The 15380-nt window shown below is 35.5% G+C and overlaps 2 protein-coding genes across 2 annotated transcripts; both read left to right on the top strand.

Moving 5' to 3' along the window:
- Window positions 1-4372: 4372 nt before the first annotated feature.
- On the top strand, window positions 4373-7324 carry LOC145068216 (receptor-like protein EIX2). Its single transcript, XM_079015186.1, has 2 exons — window positions 4373-5404; window positions 5465-7324. The coding sequence occupies exons 1-2, from the start codon at window positions 4373-4375 to the stop codon at window positions 7322-7324; spliced, it is 2892 nt and encodes a 963-aa protein (XP_078871312.1).
- A 1081-nt stretch (window positions 7325-8405) lies between these two features.
- LOC145068215 (uncharacterized) lies at window positions 8406-9106 on the top strand. Its single transcript, XM_079015184.1, has 2 exons — window positions 8406-8430; window positions 8520-9106. Exons 1-2 carry the CDS (start codon window positions 8406-8408, stop codon window positions 9104-9106), a joined length of 612 nt encoding a protein of 203 aa, XP_078871310.1.
- The last annotated feature ends 6274 nt before the right edge of the window (window positions 9107-15380 follow it).

The following is a 15380-nucleotide window of genomic DNA, read 5'->3' as shown; positions in this document are numbered from 1 at the left end:
ATATACATGTTAAACAAATCACACACACAAAAACACACACACACACACACACACACACACACATATATATATATATATATATATATATATATATATATATATATATATATATCCGTAAATGTCATATGTAATTCTTGTCGTAGTAATATGGATAAATTACTTTCATATGAAGAACATATCATGATAAGTCTATCATAATTACATATCAAATGTTAAAAATTATGTTATGTTTTAAATATTGTCTTTTAAATATGTTATGTAGGATAACCGAATAAAAAAAAAAATAGAAAATAAACATAATCAAAATAGAAAAACTACAATCAAATAAATAAGAACATTGGGTGGTTGAATATATAAATAAAGATGTTAAATAAACATACATTTAAATCAAAAGAAAAAACTAATATTCGTCAACTTTACTTAAACAAAAAAAACCTATATCCGTTTTATGAATTTTCCCATTCAACCATAGAAACTTCATGATAATTCTTCACTAACCTGCAATCAAAATATTTTTCTTGAAAAAGAAGAATCAGAAAGATATTCCAAGCAAGACATTGATGTTTGAAGAGTCACAATCAAGAATGTGTAATACACACAAATCACATATAAAGATTAAATGAGAAACTGAATATAAAGAAAGAACATAAAAGCTTCATTTGTTTTGGTTGAAAGAAAAAATAATATTACAATTACCATCGATGCGACATAACCCATTTTTTCAAATCATCATATTTGGATCGTGAATGCTTCAACTATATGAAAACTTTTGAATCACAATATCTTCAACCAAATGACGACTTTTTGTAAGAAAAATATAGTAATATAACTACATATATAATAAGAGAATACAAAAAAATTAATGAAAATTTATAAATCCTATAAATGGTTTTATTTAACGAATATAAAAAGTTATGTAGGTTTCAAATCAATATGGCTTTAGAAAACAAAATATCTCTAAACATATGATTTTGAATGGTCTTATTTATATTACTGGAAAAAAATATAACACGATCAAATTATAAGTAAAAAATGATACATTCATCCACAATCTTGACTTGTAGAGCTCTTTTAGGGGATTTCATCACTGTAAATACGTTCTAAAGGAATTGTGCCTATTGAAAAAAAAATTCTTTTCATTTTCTTATGACATCCTTCTTACATGTAAGATTTTATATAACACAAAAGACACAAAAGATTGCATTTTTATAATAAACTTTTCACTAAATGCTAATTAAACATAATATAAGTTATAAAACTTTTGAATGTTAAATCATAATTAAGAAAACTTTTAAGTTGCATTAGTTAAAAAAAGAGGGTTTCAAATGAATGTGGTTTGAAAAAGTTAAAAAAAATGGGTTTCAAATGTATGAGATTCAAGAAAAAATGCTAGCTTTATAAGTATGTATGATTTTCCATTACTATTATAAAGTATATACCAATTTGAGTTATTAAAAAAATATATACATATATTTTTCATGCTATCGTATAAATGCTAAAAATATTATTATAAATAATGATAAATAAACTATTATGCATATAAAGCCGAAGGATTGTCAATTTTTTTTTTTATCAAATTAAATCTATAAACTAGTTTGTTAAATATTTAGACACCGCATATATATAAATAAACATTAAAAAAATATAAAAACTAAATATTATATTATTGTTGTTCCTTTTTGGCGATTCTAATAAACCAAAACAAATTGAAGAAAAAAGACGAATAGAGAGACTCAAAAGAAACGAGACAAACAGAAAGACCCAACGACAGTGAAGTCTGTGAAGTATTGAAGGTTTTCTTCATGGGTCGTCGGTCGAAGTTCAGATATTGATTAGGAGTGAGAGAAGTCTATGACGACAGGCCTATCAGATCAAAACTCAATACGCAGACGACGACGACGACTAGGTTACAGACGACGACGACGACTAGGTGAGAGTGGAAGGGCAATTAGGTCAAAACCCACGCACCATACCCCGCCTCGGACGATAAACTCCACTAAAACACTATTCAAATTCCAAAATGCGGTCAATTTTGTTAATAGTAGCGGCACAGGGAATCGCTATTTTCTTCACGTCGCTATTAACTGCACGTACAACCGCAAACATTCCAATGTATGTTTCAACAGAAGAAAAGCTCTCGAAGACTTGTTTACAAGGAACGACTTTCTGTGTTAAGCTGCAGTTTTACATTAGTAAGTTATCTCCTTATGAGAATGTATTATAAAAAATAAAGTCATGAGCTTTCTAGACCTTTTTCAGTAGGCAGCGAATCTTGTCTAAGGAGCTGTATCTAGACAGTAATATATGGTGTTTGATTTATTTTTATAATGACTTATTGGCTTAAGCAAAAAAAACCTAGCGTAATGCATGTTTAAAGGCACCAATCAGATACCTATTTGCCTGGATTCTTTTTTACTCCCAACTCCGCTCATGCTAATATACTTGATACACATACATTAGATGTAGATAGATGTGGTACTCTAAGAACAGCAATTTTACAAAGAATAATATATCAAGTTGTGTATGATCAGCGAGATACATTAATGGTCCAACAACACTTAATTAATTCTGGTACATATACATTGATACACATACAAATACATATGATATTTCCCATCTTAGCATCTTTTGTATATAACCTTCATGGTGCACAAGTATTCCATTCTTTAAATATTCAATTTATAACAAAGACAAAGTTTCCTCCTTCCAGAATCTTTCATCTTAAATTCCTTCAGGTATTCAACAGCCTTAGAAAGCTCTTTACAGATACCAAGTATATTCAAATCATCAAGATATACGCGAATCATAACAAATTCAGATACATGCATGTCTACTCATAAAAATGCATGGCCAGATCATATAAGAACTTTTATAGCCTTCCTTCAACAAATATTTACCAAATCAATTGTGCCCCACGTGCTGTATTTATTTTCATGAAGTAACTTAATTTACTCAGTTCATATTTTGTTAAAACTTGTGATAAAATACACTTACATCTACCATGGGGAATAGACTTGACCAAAAGCCATTTAATCAAGTGAAAACGAAAAATAGTTTAGAAGCAGAAAGAATACTAGTTGGTGGATACAAAGTCTCCATTAATTTCCAAGTCTTCCATGACAATAGTGAATTCCATTATAACTATGAGTCTAAGCCTAAAGTATTTCATGATATCAAGTATTGTTTTTGACAAAAGAATACAATTTATATTTTCAAGTAATTAAATTTCCATAATTATCAACACAGATGTAGCCTCTTATACACATTGAATGACAACCTTACAGACATGAGCTCCAGCATGCAACAATAGCTTTATTTGAATTTCATAAATGTAAATATGATTTAAAATACCTTTGAGCATTCTTTTTGTTAAAAATCATTGATAAGTCACATATATTTTAGATGAATCAAGAAATTTATTCTGTCTACTGTATTAGGTGTGAATGTTGGTAAAAGCTAGCTCCCAAATATGAACAGCTTGAAACCAGCTTCAACTAGGCAAAAAAATCATTTTAATTGGAAACGTGCTTTCTTGAAAATTTGCAAGATATATTAAATCAGCTAATTAGTGGGATTTGATAAATTCTTCGTTTTGTTTAATATTTGACTTGATTGTTGGTAATGCACAAATCTAACTAGCTATCTGGTATCCAAAGTATAATATAAGTTTGTCGATATTAATCTTTTATTGACTTCCAAGTCTTCCAATATTGTTGATTTCTATTCGTACTTTTAATAAGTTTCTTGATGTCTTGATCACCACTTAATTTCTTCAAACCAAACAACACATTATGTGCATGGAAGAACGGATTCACAATAATCAAACAAAGTAATTCAATTTCATGACCACAAGTTAAAAAAAAAAAGTTGAACGCATATTGATTCATTATTTCAAGGCTTCTTTTAATTTTCAGGTGTAACAACTAACAAGACTGTAATGCATTTCACAGACTATTTTTTCTAAAAAGATAATACCAAATATTGAATTTAAAGTTACAGAAATTATTGTCTATATATCCGGCTTGACACATACAGTAAATAATAAATTATCTTCTTTTTCTAAAAAAGGTGAATGCTTGTATGTTGAATACTGTGTTTTAGTTTATAAAAGAGTTGATCAAATACAATTGGGTATGTAATGGAGAGAAACCTTGTGCATAAACCACTTATTTTGATCAAGAGAGAACGAAAATAGTCATTCATTGAATAATTGACTTCGAAGTCTTCCATGGTATAATGAGTTTCTGTTTATTTATGTGGCTCTATAAAACAACTAGTTTCTTCCTCATAGCACCCCATTGCTTCATCTTAACAATCCATCTTCTTACTTGATTTTTTCCCAATATCTAACTAGACCACCATACGGTTGATAATGGGGAATCAGAGGGGTTTGGGGCTCGGTTTCATTTTTGTATTAGCTTTTTTGTTTTCCACCACATTTACCTGTTTGGGTGATGGAAATGCCAGTGTGATTTGCTCTGAGAAAGAGAGACTTGCTCTTCTCAAGTTCAAAGAAAGTGTTGAAGATCCTTGTGGAATGTTGTCATCATGGGTTGGCAATGACTGTTGTCTGTGGGAAGGAATCCACTGTGATAGAACTGTTGAGGGCCTTGATCTCAGAGGATATAGTGGCTGCTTCCTAGATAGTAATGAGGTGAACCCGTCTTTGGCAGAGTTGAGCCATCTTAAACACTTGGACTTGAGTGCGAATAATTTTCATAAAAGCCGCATTCCAAAATTCATTGGGTCCTTGAAACAGCTGAGCTACCTCAATCTTTCATATGCTGATTTTCAAGGTATTATTCCTCCCCACATTGGTAATCTTTCTAATTTAAAGGTTCTTGATATCAGTTCATACGAAGATGGACTGATGGTAGATGATATGGCATGGACTTCTGGCCTTTCGTCACTTGGGCATCTTGAATTGAATTCAGTACATCTTGGTGGAGCACAAAAAACGGACACGTTGTTTTACATGATTCCTTCGTTAAAAGTGTTAAGTTTGTCATGGTGTAGTCTTTCCAATGCTGATTTTGGTCCTCTTCTTAATTCAAGTAGAATACTACCCCACATCATACGCCTGGATCTTGGCTTCAATTATTTTGAAGGTCCGCTCCCTGTTTTTTTCCAAAACATGTCATCCCTATCATTTCTAGATCTTTCATCTTCTAATCTTAGTTTGGCATGGAACTTAGCAAACCTGCTAAGCATGATACCTTCTTTATCAGAGCTACATTTGTCAGGTTGTGGGCTTGATAACATTCATCTATCTTCCCCTCATCTTAATTTCAGCAGACTTTCTAACATCCAGCACCTGGTTCTTAGTGAAAATTCAATTGAAGGTGCATTTCCATCTGTTCTCATAAACATGAGTTCCCTAAGAGTACTTGACCTCTCGCAAAACATGTTGAGTTCATTGGCTCCTCTTATGCCTAACCTTCTTGATCTTGATCTTTCCTATAACCAGTTAATCGGTCCCATTCCTACATTCCACATGAATCTTTCCAAACTCGACCTTTCTTTTAATCAACTGAAGGGTTCATTTCCAGAATCCATTGGAAATCTCACAGCTTTAACATATTTGAATCTAGATTCTAATCGGTTAACGGGCCCCATCCCAACATCTCTAGGGAGACTGGTTTCATTACAATCAGTCCGTGTGTCGTCAAATTTGTTAAATGGGAGTATTCCTGTTTCAATTGGGCGACTTTCGAAACTCCAATATCTCGATTTCTCTAACAATTCTCTAGAAGGAGTAGTTTCTGAAGCCCATTTTGCTAACCTTTCAATGTTGAAGTACTTGGATGCTTCTTCTAACACCAAGTTGACATTCAATGTATCATGTGACTCGATGCCTCCATTCCAGCTGGTAGTTCTTGACCTCAGTTCTTGCAATATTGTAAATGGTTTTCCTCAATGGCTTCGAAATCAAAGGAAACTTGGGTGGGTAGCATTGTCCAAAGCTTCAATTTCTGGACAGCTGCCCACATGGTTGCGGAAGATGCCCATCATTCCTCGCATAGATCTCTCTCACAACAAACTCAATGGGACTTTGATGAACCTCCCTAATGGGGAAACTTATGGTCGGTATATAATTTTGCCGGTATTACTTTTGGAAAATAACCTTTTCAGTGGGATGATTCCAAGGTCATTATGCAGAAGGACAGATTTGGAATATCTTGACCTTTCCAGAAATAGGTTAACAGGTGGAATTCCCAATTGTCTTGAGAACTTGCAAAAGTTGTATACAATGATACTTAGCTCAAATCGGTTGTCTGGTGTCATTCCAAGTAGCATAGCTCTTAATTCGTTATATTGGTTAAAACTGAATGACAATTACTTTGTTGGTGAGCTTCCTCGAGAATTGGGGAATCTACACAATCTAAGTATCTTAGATGTGGGTGACAATAAGTTGTCTGGAAATATACCGGAGTGGATAGGAGTGAAACTTACATCTTTGGTAGTTTTGAGGTTGCATAAAAACAACTTCACTGGAAGAATTCCGAAGTCTTTGTGCAAAGCTGCAAATCTTCAAACTTTGGATGTTGCACACAACAACTTAAAGGGACCCATCCCTCCTTGTCTCGGAGAGTTGAGTGCCATGATTAATAATAGTGGATCTGGGGAAGTTGGTTATTATCTCGGTAATGATGGGATTATTGAAGAGGTCATGAAAGGTGTTGATCTTAAATATACAACAACCTGGCATATGGTTTTTAACATGGACCTTTCCAGTAATCAACTTGTTGGAGAAATACCGGTAGAGCTAACTGCACTTTCCATGTTAGTGGCTCTTAATTTGTCAAATAATCATCTCATTGGGAATATTCCACACACCATAGGAGACATGGCGAAGTTATTTTCTCTCGATTTATCTGGAAACGAGTTGATTGGGGGGATCCCTCCAAGCATAGCAGCTTTGACTTTTTTGAGCCATTTGAATTTGTCACACAACCACCTGTCAGGACGAATTCCAACGGGAAATCAATTGCAGACCCTGACTGATCCATCAGTATATGAAGGGAACAAAGATCTATGTGGACCTCCATTGCCTAAGACTTGCCCAAATCACAAAGATCCAACACCAACAACAACAATCAAGAAGAAACATGAAGCAGCTGTTGAGCAGATTAAGGTATGGTTGTTTTATGTGGACGTAATTTGTGGTTTTGCAACAGGGTTTTGGGGTGTTATTGGGGTTCTGTTGTTCAAGAAACAGTGGAGACAAAAGCTTTTCATGTTTGTTGAGGAAACCATGGACAAGATATATGTTGCTGTCGTTGTAAGAGTTGTGAAGATTACGAGAGGAAGAGAAGTTGCATAGATACTCTGGAATTAATGATTGTGTTGCTTTCTAATATCTACTGTACTTTTTTATACTATTATTTGGATTTTCTATTTGTAATATGAATGTTGTTTAAAGGTGTCACTTTTAAAATTCTTGTTAGATTTGGTATTTAAACAAGATCTCAAGTAGTTAGATAAGATTGTTTGAATGAATTCAAAAATATCCATGAGTAGTTCTTGGTTTTCAACATTATTTGATTAGATGTTCTTTTATTAGATATACATAACTATTGTGAGATGGTTTAGGACTGCAGATCTAACTGTGGATCTCCTTGAACTAGAAGTCTATTTACGAATACTGTGGTGCTGATTTTTCTGTTAATCAGATGCTTTTAAGTAGGGGAATCGGGGAGAATACCAATGTACTTTACATATAATAACAATGTACTTTATTTTTTACCTATGTACTTGCATTTTGTTATCACTATGGATAGGTTATTGTACTTTATTTGTTACATATTGTCATTATTGGTAAAGAAAAGTAAATATGATGCTATTATGAGTAAACAATTGTTTCTACGCCGCTATTATGTGTAAAACAAATGTAAGCTCAAGTGTGTTGCTGTTATGAGTTACATATTGCAATTATCGGTAAAGAATATCTCTAAGTGCCTGCTATTATGGGTAAAGAAATGTAAATTTATTTCTATTAATTTATGAGTAGAGGATAAAGTACGTTGCCTATATTCGTACAAAGAGTAAAGTATGTTGCTACTTCATACAATTTGCCTCTCAACTAATATGATTTCATGTTCCATTTTAGGGGAATATAATGCAATTATCATATGCCTAGGTGCGAGATCCACTTATTAGCCGATCATATCTTAGGATGATATTTATATATCTTGTAATTATCTATTATATAATTTCCTATTTTATACCCCCCATATGAGGGTATATCCGATTGTATCTTATTTCCAATTTATAGGGCTTTATTCATTAGCAAAGGACATCAATTCAATATCCATAATCGTTGTTATGGTATCAGAGCCTGTAAACCCTAACAGCCGAATTTTTTTTTCTAAGAACAAAGCCACGGTTTTATCTTCATCTCTTCCATGACAAAAGATGCTTCTGGTTCAGGTGAGGTGAAGGCCATGGCCTTGCGCCCTGCCTACACTGTCACATCACAAACATCCAGACAAAGATCCGAACATTGGATGGCTTAAAAGTCGCGTACTCGTCCTGGACAAAATTGTTTCGTGTTCATGCCAAGGCTAACAAGGTTCTCGATCACATTGATGACACTCCTGCACCGGTTGAAACCGATCTCGGGTACCTCCAATCAGCTGAAATCGACGCGCTTGTCCTTCAATGGATATACAACACCTTGTCTGATGAATTGATGGTCTGCATCTTAGAGACTGATACCACTGCCCAAGCCGCTTGGAATAAACTCAAATCAACTTTTCTCAACAACAAAGGGTCACGTGCAGCAACCCTTGAACATGAATTCACCGGTCTTACTTTGGGAGCATGTTCATCAATGGAATCTTATTGCCAAAAACTTAAAGATCTTGCTGATCAGCTTGGAGATGTTGAGAACCCAGTCACTGAGTCTAGACTGGTCTTACAAATGGTTCGTGGGTTGCCACCAGAGTTTCATGTTGTTGGGGCCTACATCAATCAAAGCTCTCCGTCATTTGAAACAGCTCGCAGCATGTTACAACTTGAACAACACAGACAAAAAGCTAGACAAAATCAAACCCACACGGTTCTCGTTGCTCCCACTTCTGTAGGTCACCACAAAACGAAGTAGCTGGTCAACGCAATCAAGGTCAACCCTATAGCAACTACTCGGGCAGAGGTACAGGCACTCGCGGGCGAGGCTTTACTGGTCGAGGACGTGGCAGAAGCTTTCGGGGGACGTGGAGGTCGTGGCCACCAAAACTGGAACCAAGAAAATCAATGGCAGCAAGGATGGAATGGATTGCAAGCATGGTATCCACCGCCATCACCATACCCGTCTCATGGACCGAATCAATCTACAAATCACCGGGCTAATCACACCTATAGGCCCGGACAATATTTTGGACCCACGCCACAACAGGGGCCAAATGGACCTACGATTCAACCATTAGGTCCGACGCCTACTCCCACTCCTCAATTTGTTGGTTATTCCGACTATAGTCCATCAGATTTAGCACAGACAATGCAACAAGTTCATCTAAATTCCAATGATCCGGCATGGTATATGGATTCCGGTGCCTCGACACATCTTACATCTGATCAGGGTAAGATCTCAAGTTCCAAAACTACTTCACCTATAACATCGATTTTTGTTGGAAATGGCTCTAGTCTACCAATTCATGGGTCTGCTCATGCTTCTTACACTACCCCCTCCCATTCATATATTCTAAAAAATATCTTATTTACTCCATCCGTTATTAAAAATCTTTTATCTGTTCGTAAGTTTACTATCGATAATCAAGCATCTGTTGAATTTGACCCATCTGGTTTTTCTATAAAGGACCTCAAGACTAGAGCTCTTCTTTCTCGTCATGATAGCACCGGAGATCTTTACCCATTCACCGCACCTTCCAGTTCTACTGCTCTGCTTGCCACTTCTCACGATCGTTGGCATGCTCGTTTGGGTCACCCGGGTGCTCCTGTATTAGATTTACTTCGTTCAAAATTTTCAATTTCTTGTAATAAACCTACAACTTCTTTGTGCAATGTTGCCAACTATCTTAACATACTCGCTTACCTTTTTATGATTCACAATCTGTTACTTATGCACCATTTGACATTATACATTGTGATCTTTGGACATCCCCAGTCTTAAGCAAATCTGGTTACAAATACTATATGGTCCTTATTGATAATTTCACTCATTATGTATGGGTATACCCCCTCAAATATAAATCTGACACATTTCTCACTTTTACAAAATTTCACAAGCTTATCCAAACGCAATTTAACCGAACCATTAAGTCATTCCAATGCAATCTTGGGGGAGAATTCGACAATAATGACTTTAAATCCTTTGCCCAAACTCACGGTCTCGTCTTCCGTTTCTCTTGCCCTCAAACTTCCCAACAAAACGGACGAGCCGAACGGATGATTTGCCGCATTAATGACATTATCCGTACCCTTCTCACTCATGCCTCTCTTCCCCACTCATTTTGGGTCGAAGCTCTTCACACCGCCACCTATGTTCATAATATCTTTCCTACTAAATGCCTAAATTTTTCCACACCTGCCTTCTCTCTCTATGGTCGCCAACCATCATATGACCATCTCCGCACCTTCGGGTGCACTTGCTATCCCAATATCTCATCTACTCAATCTCATAAACTCCAACCAAGATTCATCAAATGTGTTTTCCTTGGTTATCCGGAAAACTTTCGAGGATATCGATGCTTTGATCCATCTACCGGAAAAGTCTATCTGTCTCGTCATGTTACATTTGATGAAACCTCGTTTCCCTTTGCCAATACCCCTCCCCCTCTACATCTTTTGACTTTCTTCATGACCCCCCTCCCCCTTGATGTTTTTCCCTACTCCACATCCACCAACCCTACTCCACCTTCAGCACCACCTCATTCCACCACCCCTACCCAATCTTCACCACCACCTCACTCCACATCCTTATCTCCTTACCCTCCTATCTTAACCTATTCTCGTCAATCAAAAGTCCCATCCACCACCACCGACCCTTTATCAACGCCCATACCTCCCTTCTATACTCCAACTTTACCTACAACAACCCATCCTCAATCCACTCCATCTCAAACTCCCCCTCAACCCCCTTCCTACTCATCCCATGACCACACGTGCACGGGCAGGAGTAACCAAACCTGTTACCCGTCTAAACCTCCATACCACCTTTACTCCACCTATCTCTCCAATTCCTACATCCATCTCTGCCGCCATGTCTGAACCTAATTGGCTAAGAGCCATGGAAGATGAATTTCGAGCTTTACAGGTGAACAAAACATGGGAACTCGTTCCCCCGACCGACTGACAGCCCAGTTATTCAGTGTATGTGGTTGTTTCGTCACAAACTTAAAGCTGATGGAACACTTGACCGCTATAAAGCACGAATGTTGGTCAATGGGAAATCACAAATTGTAGGTGTTTACTGTTTAGAAACATTCAGTCCTGTCGTGAAGCCAACTACTATACACACAGTTCTTAGTCTCGCAGTCTCATAGGGTTGGCTGATACATCAGTTAGACGTCAAGAACGCATTTCTCCATGGCGATCTCCACGAGATGATTTTTATGCACCAGCCCCTGGCTTCATTGATAGTTAGTTTGCATTTCAGGTTTGTCGTCTCCGTAAATCTTTGTATGGGCTTGAACAGGCTCCGCGTGCTTGGTACACTCGTTTTGCCTCATTTATTACTTCTCAGGGTTTCAAGAGTAGCATTTGTGATTCTTCGTTATTTGTTTATCAGCACGGTTGTCATCGTGCTTATTTATCACTGTATGTCGATGACATGATCTTGACAGCTTTTGACCCTGATGTTCTCCACAACATTATTACTTCTTTGTCTCTAGAATTTGCTATGACTGATCTCGGGGCGCTTCACCATTTTTTGGGTATCGCGGCTACTCGTGATAAGCATGGTTTATTTTTGTTGCAGGCTTCTTACACTCGTGATATCCTTCAACGAGCTAATATGGCCTCGTGTAAGCCATGTGCTACACCAGTGGATACGTCCACCAAACTCAGTGCCACTGACGGTGCACTACTCGCTGATGGCACTCTCTATCGTACTCTTGCCGGCGCTCTCGTACTCTTGTCGACGCTCTCCAATACCTGACTTTTAAACGCCTCGATATTGCCTATGTTGTTCAAAAAGTTTGTTTATTCATGCATGCTTCGCGCGAACCCCATTTTCAGTTCATGAAGAAGATTTTTCGATATCTACAGGGTACCACAGACAATGGTCTTCAGCTGGTTGCATCATCCCCTAACACACTTACTGCCTACTCTGATGCTGACTGGGGCGGTTGTCCGACTCGCACCGATCCACTTTGGGATATTGTGTTTTTCTTTGCACCAACCTTGTGTCTTGGTCCTCAAAGCGCCAACCAACGATTTTGCGCTCGAGTGTAGAGGCTGAATACCGTGGTGTTGCTAATGCTGTTTCTGCGACTACCTGGCTGCGTAATCTTTTATTGAGCTTCATGTTCCACTAAGCAAAGCAACGATTGTTTACTGTGAAAATGTATTTGCAGTTTATCTGTCACAAAACCCAGTTCAACACCAACGCACCAAACATGTGGAAATTGATATCCACTTTGTGTGGGAAAAAGTTCGTCTTGGTCATGTTCGAGTTCTTCACATTCCCGCTTCTATGCAATATGCAGACATCTTCACAAAAGGCTTACCTCGCTATTTATATCAACAATTTCGATCCAGTTTGAGCGTCCGTCCTTCCCCAGCTCAAACTGCGGGGGACTATTAGCCGATCATATCTTAGGAAGATATTTATATATCTTGTAATTATCTATTATATAATTTCCTATTTTATACCCCCCATATGAGGGTATATCCGATTGTATCTTATTCCCTGTTTATAGGGCTTTATTCATTAACAAAGGACATCAATTCAATATCCATAATCGTTGTTACCACTTTCCTCCCAGGCAAGCTTCCATAAGGATTTGTAGAGGTGTCACTGCCCACTTCCATCCACCTGAAAATATTAGGTATCTGATAAAACAATTTAGCACAAATATGCAACACTAAATTAGATCAAGTTTATAGTAAAAATGGAAGGTGTACTTGTCCTCCAGAATACAAGATACTTATTTACACATCGGAGTTGAAATCTTGCAACTACTAACAAAAAAGTGTCAGTGGATGAAAGCTTCAAAAGCTTTGGTAGATCTTTTACCAAGTATATCCTGGTGTAAGAGAATGGAAAACTTATAATGGAGACCAAAATTAATCATGAAATGACCGTAGTTTCTCTTTTCAGTTTAATGTTCAATATTGAGTTTAACCATTTTATAGAACACTAAGTTTATACAAACTTCGAAAAGCAAGCTTAGATACAGAATTACAATGCTCTTTGGTTATGCATTACCCACTTGTACTTTGATCTTAGTCACTAACTGCTAGGTCATATGATCAACGTATATGTTTATTACCATCTGTCTTTTGTGTATATTAAAGTTCTTAAGGTTGTATTTCTTATGCAAAATCTTGAAATCTACATGCTAGCATCTTCTTTAATCTATCCATCTGGACATCTGTGATGAGTAGAAATATGTTCACATGATGCCTTTATTTGTTATATTTGTATATAATTAGTTATTTGTATTATTATTATTATATAAAGTACACAATATTTTCAATAATTGTTAGGTTTGAATAGTATTTTGGATTAAAGTTTAAATAAAACATATTTGTTAATAAGAAGTTTAGAAACTATCCTATGTAGGTTCACGTTTTGGAATTTACTGTATCACATTAATTTAAAGAAGACAAGTGTATTTTCATATGAAAGTTTCAGGCAAGATTATATATGTGAGACTTATTAGTATTTAACAAAAATGTAAAATGAGCTTGGTGGATGGGTTGATTTTATGGTTGTTAGATACTTTACCCTTGTCTCTTGATGGGCGTGGATTTTCGTAAAGTGCAAGTTATTTTGTGAGCTAACTGCAAGAAACAACCACATACTTCCATTTTGTTATGTATTATAGCACCCTACCTTCATTTCTTTATATTACAAAATTATGCTTTCAATCTCTTTTTTTATTAAGAAATTGTACTTTGAAATATCTATCAAATTATAACATTGTACTTTCAATTTGCTTCTTATTAAGAGCATTGCACTCCAAAAAGTCTGCTTGTACAATCGGTTGAAACGGTTTTGATAGTTATGTAGATAAAAACATACGTTACTAGATATGATTTTCTAAATAAAAAAACATGTGAATAGAAACAAATGTAACATCATTTTTACAAGACTATCTAACTACAAGAAAAAAAAAAAGAACATATTTGACTCTAAACATTCAAGTTATTGCCGATCGTTTTCAATATATTTTGTAAAAATAAGTTTTAAAGATAATTTATATATAAATGACGAATTGCATAAAAGACACTTTGTTTTTATTCTTTTAGATATTGACACTATTTTTTTGTTCTAAACTGAATACTACATTTTCTAATTTTGTTCAACATTGACCAATTCACCAGGATCCTTTTGGGTATCTGGTTACTAAGGCGACACCGAAAAATGCATTGTTCGATTTACGACAAAAAAATTAAACATAAAAATCAAAAAAGATAAAAACTTTTGTGCCAAAAGTAGAAAAATACAGTATTAAAATCGAAATGTCTTGTTCCAAATTCGGGTAATATATATTATGATTAGTTAAAAAAATGTTACGTAGTGTAAAAAAAATTAAGAAACATAATATCTTTTACTTTGCTATATAAAGTAAAAAAGTAAAAACTAAAGTAATTGTTGATTGCCAAATTACGGTTGTTAATCATGTTATATATTTGGATGGATTAATTGGTCATGACATCTAGTGGTGTAATTGAGTCGAGTCGAGTATTGCCAAGCTCGAAACTCGAGTCGACTAAATAACTCGAGCTCGAGCTCGACTCAAGCCTTAATTTAAAACTTGAATTCGAGCTTGATAATGTAATCGACACTTTCGAGCTCGACTCAACTCAATTAACTACTAAGAAAACAAAATTACATTAATTTACAACATGTATCTGATTAAGCTCGTAAGCTCCACTCGACTTGGCTCTATAATATGTAATTGCGAATAAAACAAAGAGTAAATGTGTAAATATTGTTGGAATAGTGTCTAAGGCTGCAACTATATTAGCCAAGTATCTGACCCGATTGTGTATGGTCCTTTTGGGTTGTCTTCACCATAGCAACTTGATAGGATGATTTATTATGAAAGAATAAATATTATTAATATATTATGAGAATAATATAAGGAATAATAATATTGTTATTTGATTAATATAAGTCATAAATTAATTAGTATTAATTTGGTGACTTAAAGAGATTAATTAAATAAGAGGGTATAAACTGTCAATTG

This window comes from Lactuca serriola, chromosome 8 (assembly GCF_051521515.1).
Source record: "Lactuca serriola cultivar US96UC23 chromosome 8, Lser_US96UC23_V15, whole genome shotgun sequence".
NCBI classification, from domain to species: domain Eukaryota; kingdom Viridiplantae; phylum Streptophyta; class Magnoliopsida; order Asterales; family Asteraceae; genus Lactuca; species Lactuca serriola.
Note: the sequence above shows the minus strand (reverse complement) of the source record. Positions and strands in the feature narration are given on the sequence as shown.

Bases quoted from the DNA above. Each gene is read 5' to 3' on its own strand.
- LOC145068216 (XM_079015186.1), top strand. From the start codon at position 4,373: ATGGGGAATCAGAGGGGTTTGGGGCTCGGTTTCATTTTTGTATTAGCT. The intron at 5,405-5,464 runs ATGTTGAGTTCA...CTTTCCTATAAC, and splicing joins TACTTGACCTCTCGCAAAAC to CAGTTAATCGGTCCCATTCC.
- LOC145068215 (XM_079015184.1), top strand. From the start codon at position 8,406: ATGACAAAAGATGCTTCTGGTTCAG. The intron at 8,431-8,519 runs GTGAGGTGAAGG...ATGGCTTAAAAG, and splicing joins AAAAGATGCTTCTGGTTCAG to TCGCGTACTCGTCCTGGACA.